At 41.9% G+C, this 16811-nt stretch overlaps 2 protein-coding genes across 2 annotated transcripts; both read left to right on the top strand.

The window, feature by feature from the left end:
- The first annotated feature begins 1710 nt into the window (after positions 1 to 1710).
- On the top strand, positions 1711 to 2738 carry LOC122917035 (olfactory receptor 1L6-like). The gene has a single exon (XM_044264385.1). It carries the CDS (start codon positions 1806 to 1808, stop codon positions 2736 to 2738), a length of 933 nt encoding a protein of 310 aa, XP_044120320.1. The 5' UTR covers positions 1711 to 1805.
- A 5555-nt stretch (positions 2739 to 8293) lies between these two features.
- LOC122916842 (olfactory receptor 1L6-like) lies at positions 8294 to 9187 on the top strand. The gene has a single exon (XM_044264230.1). The coding sequence runs from the start codon at positions 8294 to 8296 to the stop codon at positions 9185 to 9187; it is 894 nt and encodes a 297-aa protein (XP_044120165.1).
- The last annotated feature ends 7624 nt before the right edge of the window (positions 9188 to 16811 follow it).

Here is a 16811-nt window from a genome sequence, read left to right as displayed (position 1 = left end):
AGTTTGGATGTTTTTCCTTTTAGTTTGTTCATTCATATGGGATTTATTTCTATGTGTGTTAGATAGAAATCTAACCTTATCTCTTCCAAAGATACAATTACCATAATATCAAGTATCTTATATAGTATATCATCCATTTTTCATCATTATGAAATAAACATATTATTGAAGTAGCACATAGTTCAAGATCTATATACATATCCAAGTACAAGTACACAGAGTACTTAAAGTTGACCCCTCTTCTGTTTTTCTCTGTGTGTAACCTTATCTTACTGTGTTTCATCATTACATGCTTTGAGTTTTGTTCAAAACAAAAGTTTTGTAGAAAACTTCTCTGCTGTTATTCTAACTTTTTCAAAAACTATCTTGTCATTCTGTAACCATTTCCTCTTCTAGATGAGTTTTACAATGACCTTGTAACTCCCATTAAAAAATCCCCTTGGGTATATTACAGTCACACTGGATGTTATTAATTGAGAAAGCTGACTTCTCTCTCCAGCTTTGCTGAGGTGTAATGGACATGTAATATTGTGTAAGTTTAAGGTGTACAACATGAGGACTTGATACACAAACAAATTCGTAAATGATACCACAGTAAGGTTAGTTAAGACCTCTATCACCTCCCAAAATGACCATAACTTTTTTTTTGCAAAACAAATGTAAGTTTATTTTAAAAATGAATGTGAAACATACATGCATAGAATTTGAGCATGTACCAAACTATAGACAGTAACTTGCACATAGTAGGCACAAAATAATTATTAAATAAAATAATGAGTAAATTGATTCTAAAACACTCTGTAGCTCTATTATCTTGAGCTTTAAAGACCATGTACTTTTTTTTCTTTTTTTAGAATTCTTTTTTTAAAATTTATTTCTTATTTTCAGCATAACAGTATTCATTATTTTTGCACCACACCCAGTGCTCTATGCAATCAGGCACGGACCATAACTTTTAATGTGTGTTTCTTATCCATGATATTGGTAAGGAAGGGTCTTGTGTTGAAAGCTTTCTATTCCAATGATATTTGAATGTTGAGAATGAGGATCTCATAGTTGTTTAATCAAAAAAAATATATACTTTCAGAATTAAACACAGTAATGTAGGCTTTTCACGGAAGTATTCCTATTTTGACTGGCAGCCCAGAACCAAAGCCGTATGTATCCAGAGCATTTTAGAAAAAAAAGAAAAAAGAAATTGCTTAAATAAACATGAAGCATGAAGCAGGTTATGCTATGAAGACCTAGGCAAAGCTCATCTAATTTCTGTGGATACCAAGGAGCACCAATGTCATTGATGCTCACTTTTATCCTATTCCCATTACCACAGCCACCACCTCTGCTCTAAAGAGTAGGACAGAATCCTTGGGAGAGGACACAATTCATGGATACACCTTCAATGAAAGTATGCAGACTCCAGGCAAAACCCAATAGCTTCTTCCCTGGAACATGATGGGCGGGGAAAAAAGAGAATAAGCATCTGGTCAATAAACAACCTAAGAAGAATATTTAAAAAGAAAATTGAGAGAACTCACACATATCAGGCTATGGAGAAGTTCCTAAGACACTTGGGATAAACCTCTAGCTTCTTATTGAGAAAGCAGATTAGAATTTTCTTTATTTTTTCCGCGTTGGATTTTATTCTGTCTTCCCAGTAGTTTCTTAAAGTAAATGCTCTTTAAAATTCTAACAAAGCAGGGGTATTTTTTTCATAGGCTGGAGATCAGGGAGGAAGGTGACTTGATGAAATCTCCCTTCACATCTCTCCCACTGCTTCTCCACACCCTGTCCACGAAGGCACAGACATGGAGACAAAGAACTACAGCAGCGACTCAGGCTTTATCCTCCTGGGCATCTCTTCCAACCCTCAGCTACAGAAACCACTCTTTGCCATCTTCTTCATCATGTACCTGGTCACTGTCATGGGCAACATACTCATCATCCTGGCCATACATTCTGACTCCCGACTCCATACCCCTATGTACTTTTTCCTCAGCAACCTGTCCTTCATGGATATCTGTTTCACAACAGCCATTATGCCCAAGATGTTGGCAAATTTACTATCAGAGACCAAGGCTATCTCCTTCATGGGTTGCCTGGTCCAGATGTACTTCTTTGTGGCCTGTGGGAACACTGACAGCTACCTGTTGGCCTCTATGGCCATAGACCGACTGGTAGCCATCTGCAACCCCTTCCATTATGATGTGGTCATGAATCCACGGCGTTGCCACCTCATGCTGCTGGCTTCTTGCACCATCTCCCTCCTGCACGCCCTGCTCTGGATTCTACTCGTGTCCCGCCTGTCCTTCTGTGCCTCCCATGTCATCAAGCACTTCTTCTGTGATACCCAGCCTGTGATAAAGCTATCCTGCTCTGACACATCCTCCAGCCAGATAGTGGTCATGACCGAGACCCTGGCTGTCGTCGCGACCCCCTTCCTGTGCATCCTCTTCTCCTACCTGCGAATCATCATCACTGTGCTCAGAATTCCCTCTGCGGCTGGCAAGTGGAAGGCCTTCTCCACCTGTGGCTCCCACCTCACTGTCGTGGCCTTGTTCTATGGGAGTATCATCTACGTCTACTTTAGGCCCCTGTCCATGTACTCAGTGGTGAAGGACCGGGTAGCCACAGTCATGTACACAGTAGTGACACCCATGCTGAACCCCTTTATCTATAGCCTGAGGAACAAAGATATGAAGAGGGGTTTGAGGAAATTAAGGGACAGAATTCAGTTGTAAAAAGAACAAATAGATGGAACACCTTAATTGGGAGATGACCCAAGAGATGATCACATTATCTTTCCCTCCTACTCATGTTTCCCATGGGACCCAAACAGATCATAGCAGGTAGTGTTGAAAACAATAAGAGCCCTGACCTAGAAGCTAGGGCACTTTGTTCTATCAATGACCTTGACCAGTTACATGTGCAATCCCAGACCAAGTACTGGTAGGAATCCACATTTCAGGAATGCTGTTTCTGTCATGTATATAAATAAAGCTATTTTGAAGTGGAACAAAGCTATCTCCAAATACCTCTTCTATGGGCTAGATTTTGGCTAGTACTCAAGAAAGTACAAAGCCCTGTTGGTTTTGAGAAAAAGCTACATGAATTTGGTAGAGAATTGGGAAAGACCTTGTTGGAATAATGACCTAAGATTGTCCTTAAGGATAGATTGATTTTGACAGACAAAAGTTCAATACAGCAGGAAATGGGCAGAGTATTCCAAACAGTGGGACCTACACAAAGAGAAGAATCAATAAACACTGGAATGTGTTTGAGGGACAGTGGGAAGGCCTGGGAGGCTTGTTCAGTTTGAGAACAGAGAGCATAAGGCTGGAAAGATGGAGAATCTTCAAAGCAGATGTAATGTCCCCACTCCCCTCGCCAATACCAAATTGTGAATTCTCAGCACTTGAGTCCTTTCCCCTTCCCTCATAATTCTGTTTTTGTCCACATGGGCATGTGCCTCACTGAAATGCCCTTTTGAGCCTAGGAAAAAGGAATGTGTGACAGTCAGGATAAGCTAGGTTGTATTGAGGAAACACACAACATCAAAATTGTTGGACCTGAACCCAAAGATTTATCATATTGACACTGTATGTTCATCATTGAAAAGCATAGAGTGCAGCTCATTTTAAACAGAGACCAAAGCTGATGGAGCAGACACCATTGTAAACATTAATCCTCGCTCTCTCAGAAGCTGTGGAAACCTCTTGAAGATTTTGCACTGGCATCTAAATACTGTGGTCTAGATATGACTCCTACCACTTGGAACCACAACTGATTATCAACAAATGATCTCCCTGAAGTTCACACTAAAGGGAATTCTAAATAACGAGAGACAATGAGGGGGGCCCGGGTGGCTCAGTTGGTTAAGCACCTGCCTTCAGCTAAGGTCACGATCTGAGAGTCCCAGGATGGAGTCCCACACTGGGCTCCATGCTCAGCGGGCAGTCTGCTTCTCCTTTTCCTTCTGCCTGCATGTGCTCTTACATGAGCTCTCTCTCAAATAAATAAAATACTTTTTTGAAAAAAGAGATCATGAAATAGGTGTGGTGAAAGTGTTACAGATCTGTCCCCCAGGTTAGTCCTAAGCTTCTCAATGACAGCTGGAGGACTGGCTCTGCCAGAATCAGAGGCACTTCCATAAACTATCTCACCACCCTTCTGAAAGTGAGCTGATGAGCAGATAGTATCGAAGGACTTTAACTCAACACACACAAAACAGATAGTCATATCAAAAAATGGGCAATGATATGAACAGACACTTCTCCAATGAAGATATACAAATGGCTATCAGACACATGAAAAAATGTTCATCATCACTAGCCCTCAGGGAGATTCAAATTAAAACCACATTGAGATACCACCTTACACCAGTTAGAATGGCCAAAATTAGCAAAACAGGAAACAACATGTGTTGGAGGGGATGTGGAGAAAGGGGAACCCTCTTACACTTTTGGTGGGAATGCAAGTTGGTGCAGCCTCTTTGGAGAACAGTGTGGAGATTCCTCAGGAAATTAAAAATAGAGCTTCCCTATGACCCTGCAATTGCACTCCTGGGTATTTACCCCAAAGATACAGATGTCGTGAAAAGAAGGGCCATCTGTACCCCAATGTTTATAGCAGCAATGGCCACAGTCACCAAACTGTGGAAAGAACCAAGATGCCCTTCAATGGATGAATGGGTAAGGAAGATGTGGTCCATATACACTATGGAGTATTATGCCTCCATCAGAAAGGACAAATACCCAACTTTTGTAGCAACATGGACGGGACTAGAAGAGATAATGCTGAGTGAAATAAGTCAAGCAGAGAGAGTCAATTATCATATGGTTTCACTTATTTGTGGAGCATAACAAATAGCATGGAGGACAAGGGGAGTTAGAGAAGAGAAGGGAGTTGGGGAAAATTGGAAGGGGAGGTGAACCATGAGAGACTAGGGACTCTGAAAAACAATCTGAGGGGTTTGAAGTGGCGGGGGGGGGTGGGAGGTTGGGGGAACCAGGTGGTGGGTATTATAGAGGGCACAGATTGCATGGAGCACTGGGTGTGGTGCAAAACAATGGTGCAAAAACAATGAATACTGTTACACTGAAAAGAAATAAAAATTTAAAAAAAAAACTCTCAGTGACTGGTTGTGGGAAGACTGTCAGCATTGAGCCCCTTAACTTATCCATCACTACTGCAGAAAAGGCTCTGCAAAGCAGAAAACCCACTGGAATCTCTATCCTTTCCCCTTCTCTGGCCAGGAAATTCTAATACTACCTGTTCTGCCCCTCTCCAGAAGCTACAGCCTTGCTCTCCTTTCAGTGGTCATCCCAACCATTTCACGCACACTTCCTCACTTTCTTTTGTCTTAACCAGCTAAACCAGGTACTATATATTAAATATGAGGATTATTATTTTCCATTATTCTGTATCACTTTATGTTATATATTATTTATACAATTACTACTGATACAGCAACTGCTCATTTACAAACCACTTTTCAGATATGTTCCTTCATTTGATGCCCACAACATTCTGAGGAAATGGTGTTGTACTTCTCTCATTTTTCCATGAGAAAAATAAAGCACAAAGATATTCCAAGGGAAACAGCTGGTAAATAACTACACCAGGACTAAAACCCAATCATGGACTGTTTCCACTAATTTTCCTGATCCAAAAGAGCTAATTCTGGCCACTTAGGCAGCATGCCTCTGTTATTCAAGTTGCTGTCAAAGTTTTCCATTCCATTACTTTTAGCAAATACATTTTAACAGGCAGAGGGTAATATAGCATAGTGGCAAAGAACGAGACCTTAAGGCCAAACTGCCTGGGTTGAAAATATAGCCACTTACTAATAACATGGTCTTGAGCAAGTTCCTGAGCAGTCTGTAATAAATCTACAATTCAGTTTCCTCATCTGTATGCTGCCAGAGTTCTTAAATGGATTCAATCATCATACAGTGTCGAGCACATGTAAAGACTCCCGATATGTTCAATACTTGCATTTGGCACCTGAGACAAGGATATGGTGGTGAACTGGGGATACAGGGTCTAACAGCCAGAGAGGGCCCTACCCTCCCGGAATTAAGATCCTGGGCCTCCCCATGTCAGTGGTGTCTCATTGTGCCCTTGAAGTAGGAGAAATCACTTTGTTCAAAATCCAAAGTTCCAAACACTTGGGAGAAAAAAAAGATGCTTCAGAAGCCCATGCTTCTGTTCCTTAGAAAAATGCCAAGAGATCCAGACAGCATGGGTCCTTTCCAGCATTACAAGGGATTTTATTTCAGTGCTTTAAACGTTGGTGGGGGGGTCTCATTCGTACTCAGTGTCCTTGAGTGTAGACTTCCTCTCACACATCTTCCCTTACCTGTTTCTCCCTTTACCTGGAGTCAGTGACACACATCTGCAAATCTCTCTCTGAGTTCTGCTCTGGAACTGACCCTGACCCTAGGCAAGGTGGACGTCAGGAGCCCAAGGCCTGAAGCACAGTGACTGATTCAGAATCAAGTCATTCTGGCCAATAGCCAGAGTTTGATCCTGGGCATGGAGGGTAGGTAATGGATTTCTTTTTTTTTTTTTTTTTAATATTTTTTAATCTATTTATTTGACAGACAGAGATCACAAGCAGGCAGAGAGGCAGGCGGGGGGGGGGGGGAGGCAGGCTCTATGCTGAGCAGAGATCCTGATGTGGGGCTTGATCCCAGGACCCTAAGTCATCCCAGGACCTGAGTCAAAGGCAGAGGCTTAACCCACTGAGCCACCCAGGTGCCCAGGTAATGGATTTCTGATCATGTCCCTCCCATGACAGCCGAGTCTCTGAATTTATAAATGCTGACCAGAGCCACAGTTCCTTCCAAACTGGGTCCTGCTTTGTTCCTTCTGGAGCTTGACTACTCTGCACCCATTACAAGGGTAAAAATCCAGTTCCTGAAGCCCAGATCTTTGCTATCCTCTCAGTATAACCTGCACCTTTTATATAATTTTCATGCGCAGACAAGCACCTATGGCTCGAGTCCACTCTAATCTACTGTCATGATATGTACCTGTTCCTACTGTTATGACTTTCTTTTTTTTTTTAAAGATTTTATTTATTTGACAGACAGAGATCACAAGTAGGCAGAGAGGCAGACAGAGAGAGAGGAGGAAGCAGGCTCCCTGCTGAGCAGAGAGCCCGATGCGGGGCTTGATCCCAGGACCCTGGGATCATGACCCCGCCGAAAGCAGAGGCTTTAACCCACTGAGCCACCCAGGTGCCCCCTGTTATGACTTTCTTAATGCCACCAACCTGCATGGAATAAAAAGTTTAACCAAACCAGACAGAAGCCCTCCCATTGTCAGAAAGTGGCCTGCCCCCCATACTGTATCATTTCACCTCCTGGGGGAATTGTAGCCTTCCCAGTTTCATGACACTCCTGATACATTATTCCAACAGCCCAACCCATTCTGCAAGCTTTTCCCAAAGAGGCTGGAGCTAAGAACATGTCCTCTAGAATATATATCTGTCTTTTCTTCAGTGAGAAGTTAAGATCTTCTGATATCCATTTTTAGAAAGTCAGAGAGAAATCCAGGCCAAAATAGAACAGTCTGAGGAGGTAAATTTAATTTCTGCCTTTGCTGATGAAGGAAATGAAAGTTCAGAAGGTGACTCCGTGCTCTGTGTGAATTAGTGCCAGGCCAGAATGGAAAGCCAGAAAGGTGGGACACCAAAATCCATACTCCCATCAACTATACCAGCCACCCACAGGAAGTTATTGTTAGGGTCCGTAATCAAAGAAGCAAGACTGATACAAAGCGAAGGTCAAGCAAAGCTTTATTTCATGCCAAGCATCGAGAATCAAACTGACCGGTTAGGGCCATCTCTTGCAAAGAGGCGACCCCTCCCAGCCTCACAGACTAACTTTTATAGAGGTAGTTTAGCCGGGCTATACACAGGTGGCCAATGAGATTGCAATACACAGAGAAAACTGCACAGTCATGCTAAGTCTGCCACACACAGAAAAAAACTGCTAGGTAACACACGGGTGGCCAATTGAATTTCAATTTACCCTAGTAGATATATGCATGCCCCACTGATTGGATGTTTTCACCTGGCCTGACCTGCCCTTGTATCTAGGCTTTGCAAGTAAGTTCCTCTGGGAGGGGCAGGGTCAATCTAAGTTTACTGCATGGGGTCAATCTAAGTTTGCTGCATAAACACAAAATGACTCCCTCTGGCCAACCAGGCCCTTAGAGTTATAACTGGAGACTCAAAGCCAGGACACACGCCTAATATTCCTTCATATTTTCTACTTGCAGGCTAACAATGTCAAGGGGAAACAGGAGCCATGTTGCTGAATTCCTCCTCCTGGGACTGAACAGTGAACCCAAAGAGCAGGGGTGGCTCTTTGCCAGCTTCCTTGCCATGTATCTGGTCAATGTGGCCGGCAACTCAGTCATCACTGCAGCCATCCAGGGGGATGCCCGCCTCCATACCCCCATGTACTTCTTCCTCTCCAATCTATCCTTCATGGACATCTGCTTTACAAATGTCATTGTGCCAAGGATGCTGGCAAACATGCTGAGCCAGAACAAGAAGGTTCCCTTTGCCCAGTGCCTCACACAGATGTATTTCTTTGTGGCCTGTGTGATCACTGACAGCTTCCTTTTTACTGCCACGGCTCTTGACTGCTACACGGCCATCTGTCACTTGCATTACACCATGACCATGAGCCCCCAGCGCTGTCTCCTGCTGGTGATGTCGTCCTGGGTGCTGTCCCACCTCCACTCACTCACCCACATGATTCTCATGGCCCGCCTCTCCTTCTGTGGGCCCAACGTCATCCACCACTTCTTCTGTGACGTCCAGCCACTTCTGACGCTCTCCTGCTCTGACACCTCCGTCAATGAGCTTCTGGCCTTCACAGAGGGCTCCTTTGTGATCATGAGTCCCTTCATCTTGATTATTGTCTCTTGTGTTTTCATCACCCATGCCGTTCTGAGGGTCCCTTCCGGGGGAGGCAGGTACAAGGTCTTCTCCACCTGTGGATCCCACCTCACAGTTGTGGCACTCTTCTACAGGACTACCATTTCTGTGTACATTCGCCCTTCATGCACCTACTCAGTGACAAAGGACCATGTGGTCACCATTATTTATACAGCGGTAATCCCTATGCTAAACCCTTTTATCTACAGTCTTGGGAACAAGGACATGAAATGAGCCTTGAGAAAGTTGACTGGGAGAAAAGAATAGAATACTCATATTCTGCTCCCTCTAGGAGTTTACTCATTGATTCAACAATTAAAGGTTAAGCACCTACTACCTGTAGGTACAAAGTTTAATTCTGTGACAAAGGCAAGATAAATCACTTTTTTTTCAATTTATTTATTTTCAGAAAAACAGTATTCATTATTTTTTCACCACACCCAGTGCTCCATGCAATCCGTGCCCTCTATAATACCCACCACCTGGTACCCCAAGCTCCCACCCCCCGCCACTTCAAACCCCTCAGATTGTTTTTCAGAGTCCATAGTCTCTCATGGTTCACCTCCCCTTCCAATTTACCCCAACTCCCTTCTCCTCTCTAACACCCCTTGTCCTCCATGCTATTTGTTATGCTCCACAAAGAAGTGAAACCATATGATAATTGACTCTCTCTGCTTGACTGATTTCACTCAGCATAATCTCTTCTAGTCCCGTCCATGTTGCTACAAAAGTTGGGTATTCATCCTTTCTGATGGAGGCATAATACTCCATAGTGTATATGGACCACATCTTCCTTATCCATTTGTCCATTGACGGGCATCTTGGTTCTTTCCATATCACTTTTGTCCTCCAAAGTACTTATAGTCTAGTTACCAGAGAGGAAAAGACTGCCAACAGCTGACTATAATCAGATTTACTTTCTTTTTCATAAAATTAAATATAATAATTATAAATATTTTAATATGTTATAAAATAATTCCTCCACCCCTCCCTTCTTCCTTTATCCCTTCCTTCTTATAATCTCTAGTTCATGCATTTTATGTAATTTGCCAGTATAAACGAATATGTTTAACCATAAAGAAATAAGGAATAAATGCTTCTCCACGTGTATTTTCAACAATTTAGTCATATGGTTTAATACCAAATAAGTCATCAATTCTACACAAGATTTCCTTGGACCTGCACATATTTGCTTAGTAAAATATAATACAAATATAAATATAACAAAGCTCTAACTGTTGACAGCTGTTTACTTCATGGTCTAAGGGGTAATGGACTAACCTGGCATGGTAAAAAAGCTCTAGAATTCTAAATCAAGAAACTTTAAATTAGGTCACAACTTGGCGTTTTGTGAAGAAGGCTATGACTCTCTCTAAGTCTCATTTCCCTCAGTGACAAAATAGGCATCTGTGTGGCATTGATCCTAGAAAGGGCAGTCAGATCCAAAAATGGGTGATGAGAGTATCCTTAGAGAGGGGTGATTCGGTGTGTCCTGAATCCAAGTAGAGTGAAGATGGTAAACCTATTGGGAGCCTGGGTTTTGGAGATGTAGCAGATTCCAGGACTGGAGCAGAGAAAAAAACGAGATGATCCTGGAACATCCTGAGATATAAAACAAGAAAGTGCCCACCATCTGGAGAATGGTGGGAATAGATCAAAAGGACACAGAAGAAATAAATTATAACTCACTGAATAAGGTTAAGAAACGTGAGTCCATACCAATATAGATAAATGAATAGATGGGAAGAATTTTGATGAGGAATGGGATAATTACAGCATTTCATAAAATATTTGTTGCTAACAAAGAGGAAAAGTAACTTTGCAGAGAAGTCTCTCAGATGACATTTTAATCAAGTAATCAAAATGAACATCAGCAGTAATGGGACAATCCAAAATTGTGTGCCGCCTGTTAGGATGCAATGAGAATAAAATGTCACTTCTATGATAGTCCTGCCAAAAATGGATAGCCTGAATCTAGTCATGAAGAAGCAAAAAACCAACCAGATTGAGGGCCATTCTAGAAAACAAGCACCCCATAATATTCAAAGATGTCAAGTGTATGAAAGTCAAGGAAAGTTTGTGATATTATTCAAGACTGGGGGAAACAAGTTAAATGTAATATGGGATTCTGAACTGGGTATTTTTATTATTCCTTTTGCTATGAAGACATTATAGGGACAAGCAGTGAAACCTGATGTGGAAGAGATGGTAATGTATTAATGTTAATTTCCTGATTTCTAGATTTTAATGGTTTTATTAGAGTTATGGAGGAGAATGTCCTTGTTTGTACGAAATACATACTAAGGGAGGGAGACAGATCATCAGGATGTCAATTTAACCTTAAATGTTTTGTGCCATAATCACATTTTTTGGTAATTCTGAGACTGATTCAAAAATTTTTTTCATTTTTTTTTGTGTGCATCAAGTCTATTTCTTTTTTAATTTATTTTTTATTTTCAGCATTACAGTATTCATTATTTTTGCACCACACCCAGTGCTCCATGCAATCCATGCCCTCTATAATACCCACCGCCTGGTACTCCAACCTCCCACCCCCCGACCCTTCAAAACCCTCAGATTGTTTTTCAGAGTCCATAGTCTCTCATGGTTCACCTTCCCTTCCAATTTACCACAACTACCTTCTCCTCACTATCTCCCCATGTCCTCCAAGCTATTTGTTATGCTCCACAAATAAGTGAAACCATATGATAATTGACTCTCTCTGCTTGACTTATTTCACTCAGCACAATCTCTTCCAGTCCCGTCCATGTTGCTACAAAAGTCGGGTATTTGTCCTTTCTGATGGAGGCATAATACTCCATAGTGTATATGGACCACATCTTCCTTATCCGTTCGTCCATTGAAGGGCATCTTGGTTCTTTCCATAGTTTGGCGACTGTGGCCATTGCTGCTATAAACATTGGGGTACAGATGGCCCTTCTTTTCACTACAGCTGTATTTGGGGTAAATACCCAGTAGTGAAATTGCAGGGTCATAGGGAAGCTCTATTTTTAATTTCCTGAGGAATCTCCACACTGTTCTCCAAAGTGGCTGCACCAACTTGCATTCCCACCAAAAGTGTAAGAGGGTTCCCCTTTCTCCACATCCCCTCCAACACATGTTGTTTCCTGTCTTGCTAATTTTGGCCATTCCAACTGGTATAAGGTGATATCTCAATGTGGTTTTAATTTGAATCTCCCTGAGGGCTAGTGATGATGAACATTTTTTTCTTTTTTTTATTATTATTATTTATTTTTTATTTATTTTCAGCATAAAAGTATTCATTATTTTTTCACCACACCCAGTGCTCCATGCAATCTGATGAACATTTTTTCATGTGTCTGATAGCCATTTGTATGTCTTCATTGGAGAAGTCTCTGTTCATAACTTTTGCCCATTTTTTGACATGGTTATCTGTTCTGTGTGTGTTGAGTTTGAGGAGTTCATTATAGATCCTGGATATCAACCTTTTGTCTGTACTGTCATTTTCAAATATCTTCTCCCATTCTGTGGGTTGCCTCTTTGTTTTCTTGACTGTTTCCTTTGCTGTGCAGAAGTTTTTGATCTTGATAAAGTCCCCAAAATTCATCTTTGCTTTTGTTTCCTTTGCCTTTGAAGACATATCTTGAAAGAAGTTGCTGTGGCTGATATCGAAGAATTTACTGCCTATGTTCTCCTCTAGGATTCTGATGGATTACTGTCTCACATTGAGGTCTTTTATCCATTTTAAGTTTATCATTGTGTACTGTGTAAGAGAATGGTCGAGTACCCAACACACACAAAACAGACAATCATATAAAAAATGGGCAGAAGATGTGAATAGACACTTCTCCAATGGAGAAATGCAAATGGCTATCAGACACATGAAAAAATGTTCATCATCACTAGCCATCAGATTCAAATTAAAACCACATTGAGATACCACCTTACACCAGTTGGAATGGCCAAAATTAGCAAGACAGGAAACAACATGTGTTGGAGGGGATGTGGAGAAAGGGGAACCCTCTTCCACTGTTGGTGGGAATGCAAGTTAGTGCAGCCTCTTTGGAGAACAGTGTGGAGATTCCTCAGGAAATTGAAAATAGAGCTTCCCTATGACCCTGCAATTTCACTACTGGGTATTTACCCCAAAGATACAGCTGTAGTGAAAAGAAGGGCCATCTGTACCCCAATGTTTATAGCAGCAATGGCCACGGTCACCAAACTATGGAAAGAACCAAGATGCCCTTCAATGGACGAATGGATAAGGAAGATGTGGTCCATATACACTATGGAGTATTATGCCTCCATCAGAAAGGACAAATACCCGACTTTTGTAGCAACATGGACGGAACTGGAAGAGATTATGCTGAGTGAAATAAGTCAAGCAGAGAGAGTCAATTATCATATGGTTTCACTTATTTGTGGAGCATAACAAATAGCTTGGAGGACATGGGGAGTTAGAGAAAAGAAGGTAGTTGTGGTAAATTGGAAGGGAAGGTGAACCATGAGAGACTATGGACTCTGAAAAGCAATCTGAGGGGTTTGAAGGGCCGGAGGGTGGGAGGTTGGAGTACCAGGTGGTGGGTATTATAGAGGGCATGGATTGCATGGAGCACTGGGTGTGGTGCAAAAATAATGAATACTGTTATGCTGAAAATAAATAAAAAATAAATTTAAAAAAATAGAAAGCAAAAGGAAAACACAGATGTATGTATCAAAAAGTTCAGGTTAGAAGGTTATTATGGAATTTGATGTACTGGACATCTCACTATGATGGCAAATGTGTTTAAAAATTGTCTATATTTAAAAAATGAACCAGAATAGTGGGAATGAGTTAAAAATAAAAGTTGTCCTATGAAGTAGTGGTGGTTGTTCTCTTGTGGTCTTTTTTATTTTTCTTTCTTTTTCTTTCCTGGTTAGTTTTCTGGGGGAGGGGCCTGCCACGTGGGTTTTCAGTCAATGATATTCCCTGAGATAAGTCCTCCCGCGCCCCCTGAAGGGGGTGGGCTCTGAGGAAACCGGTTTTCTTCAGGCTTTTGTTCTTGGAGGTTTTTATGTTTGTTCACTTTTTTTTTTTTTCTCTCACCTTGACCGCTTTTGATGGTTTTTGTAGGTTTAGAGGAAAGCAAACTGCACCCGGACCTCCCTCTCAAGAGAGAAGCCTCAGTCTGGTCCCCTGTGGGTGTTGCAGAATCCATATAAATTACCCCTTGGCCGCTGGCAGATCAGGTTCTGAGTTGCGGTCACTGGGGGTGCAGGACCTTCTGCTTGTACCCAAAACCACAGCAGCGGCAGCTGTCTGGGCGGCTCCAGACTGCCAGAGAGGTTCCAAGTTCCAAGCAGCGATCGCACACTGAGATTTTCCCGCTGGCCCAGGCTGGGAGTGCCTGGTCTTTCTGGGTCTAAGAGCGCTGGGCTTGCGTGCACCTCTCTCAGGGGAGGCTGTGGGTCGCTCGAGCGTCTCAGGCTCTGAGAGCAGGGCGCAGGTCCAAGAGCACCAGCTTGGACCTTCATGCACCTCTCTCGGGAGGGTGGGGGCGCGCGGGTCTCAGGCTCTGTAGCACAGCTGGGCGTTCTGCCATCTGGTGAGGCTCCCAGCCCCTCACAGGAGCCAGACCCCACGTGTTCTCAGCGCACTGGCAGCTCAGGGACCAAGACCTGGTTTCTCCACTGCACTCTCTCTGGCTCAGTGCCAGGGGAGGCTGTCCTGGGTCTGGGGACTTAAGCCCCTGTCCCCAGCCATTCTGATTCCTACAATTTCCCCGCCCACCCCCACCCTGCGATCCTTTGCTCTTTTTGAGTGCTTTCAACCAGTCTCCAAGTTAATGCTGGTCCCCAGATGCAGGGCACTCTTGTATTAGGGGTATTACTTGCCAATCAATCAGTCGCCTCTGGTGGCTCCCTCCCCTTTTTGTGTATCTTCCGATATCAGTCCGACGTTCCCACTCCGCTTTACCTGCCCACTGGTGTCTTCTGCCCCTGTGGTGATCCAGACGTGTAAAATTCTGATCTCAGTCTGATTTCATTGGTGATCAGATTTCTTTGGTAGGTAATCAGCTCACTTTAGGGTAGATGGTGAAAAGGCCTCCTCCTACTTCCCTGCCATCTTGTCCCATTTCAAAATTTTATACAGTACTTTAATCCACTAAAGACCTTCAATGTTACAAGAATGTCAAACTGAGTGACCATTTCTGAAGAAAATGAAATTCTGAAATACATATCACTGTCATAAAAATTTATTTCCATGAAATAAAGAAGTGATATATATTTTACAGCAAATTATTGTATCCTACTGACTTTGTGTAGTAATAAAACTTCCTGTTATTTTAATTTCAATCATTTCATTCATTTACATAGTGTGTTGGATTGAGTGTTAGCAACTTTACCACCACGCTAGAACTACATTTCCCAGAATTCCTTTCTCTCTATGTTCTGGGATAAAGTTTGCCAATAAAGGATCTTGTATGATATTTGGAACACTGCAGTGAAGTGGAAGACACTATTCCCTGGAGACAGATGCAGCTAAATGTTTGGACACACTAAGAATTTATAATAGTTCCTGAACAAAGTCATAAAACCACCTGCCTTGCACATGCAGATGAAGACTCTCGGTGGGAACTTATCAGAGATTCTCAAAAGTTAAGGCATCTTCCAGACAAGCCTTTGAGAACCATCTGCTTTGGAATGTCAAAAGCAAAACAACAGGCCCAACGTGGAGTCATTTATTCTAAGCGTTGTCACCAAATTGGGGTTTAACTTAATTACGATTTTGGCTTTCCCAGAAATGGAATCTTACACCAGTCAACCAGGAATCACCTGATCAGCACTAATTAGGTAATACAACAGAAAGACCCCTACCATCCCCTAAAGGAAAACCTTTGCAATAACCGACCCACTTTTTTTCTTCTTTTCTTTCCCTTTTTGAAATACAATTGACACATAATGTAACATGAGTTTTACCCTTTTGTCTAGTATAACTTCCTGGTTCCCATTCCGTTCTGCTTGTAAAAGTCTTTCATCTCTCCTCAGAGCTGCTTTCTAGCTACTAGATGGTATGCTGCCTAAATTTGAATGGATTTTTGCTCAAATAAATTTACAATTTTAATGTGTCCATCTATTTTTATTTTTTTAAGTTTTTATTTAAATTCCAGTTAATAACACAGGTTAAGCCACTCTGGAATTCAGTACATAGATTCCTCAAAAAGCTAAAAAGAGAAGAATCCTATGATCCAGCAATTGTACTCCTAGCTATTTATCCAAAGAGTATGAAAATACTAATGCAAAGGGATACATACACCCTGATATTTATAGCAGCATTATCTATAACAGTCAAATTATAGAAACAGCCCAAATGTCCATCAACTGATGAATGGATAAAAATGGATAAAGAAGCAGTGGTTTACACACACACACACACACACACACACGGGCGCGTGTGCGCACAATGGAATATTACTCAGCCATCATGAAGAACGAAATCTTGTCATTTGCAACGACATGGATGGAGCTAAACAGTATAATGCTAAGTGAAATAAGTCGGTCAGAAAAAAACAAATACCATATGATTTCACTCATAGGTCTCAGTTTACTTTTAACAGGTGCTTCTGGCCATGATCTTCAGTGCCAGTTTCTTTTACTTCTGGCAAAAGCTACTCTGACCTATGTTCCTCTCATTTTTTCAACAATTCTGTAAGCCCCAAATTCTATATTATTTCTTATATCAGGAACATTGAGTAGCATGTTTTCCTAATGGGTTGATGGGATTTTTAGTACCAAAGATGGCTCCAAAGAAACAGAAACTTAAATAAAAGAATCTGGAATTGGTTCTCCAATCTATTTAGATCTGAAGCTAGTAAGGACCTCCTTGCTAGTGGAA

The sequence above is a fragment of the Neovison vison genome, chromosome 9, assembly GCF_020171115.1.
Source record: "Neovison vison isolate M4711 chromosome 9, ASM_NN_V1, whole genome shotgun sequence".
In the NCBI taxonomy this organism is placed as follows: Eukaryota; Metazoa; Chordata; class Mammalia; order Carnivora; family Mustelidae; genus Neogale; species Neogale vison.
The sequence above is the reverse complement of the archived record's forward strand: the minus strand, read 5'-3'. Positions and strand labels throughout refer to the sequence as shown.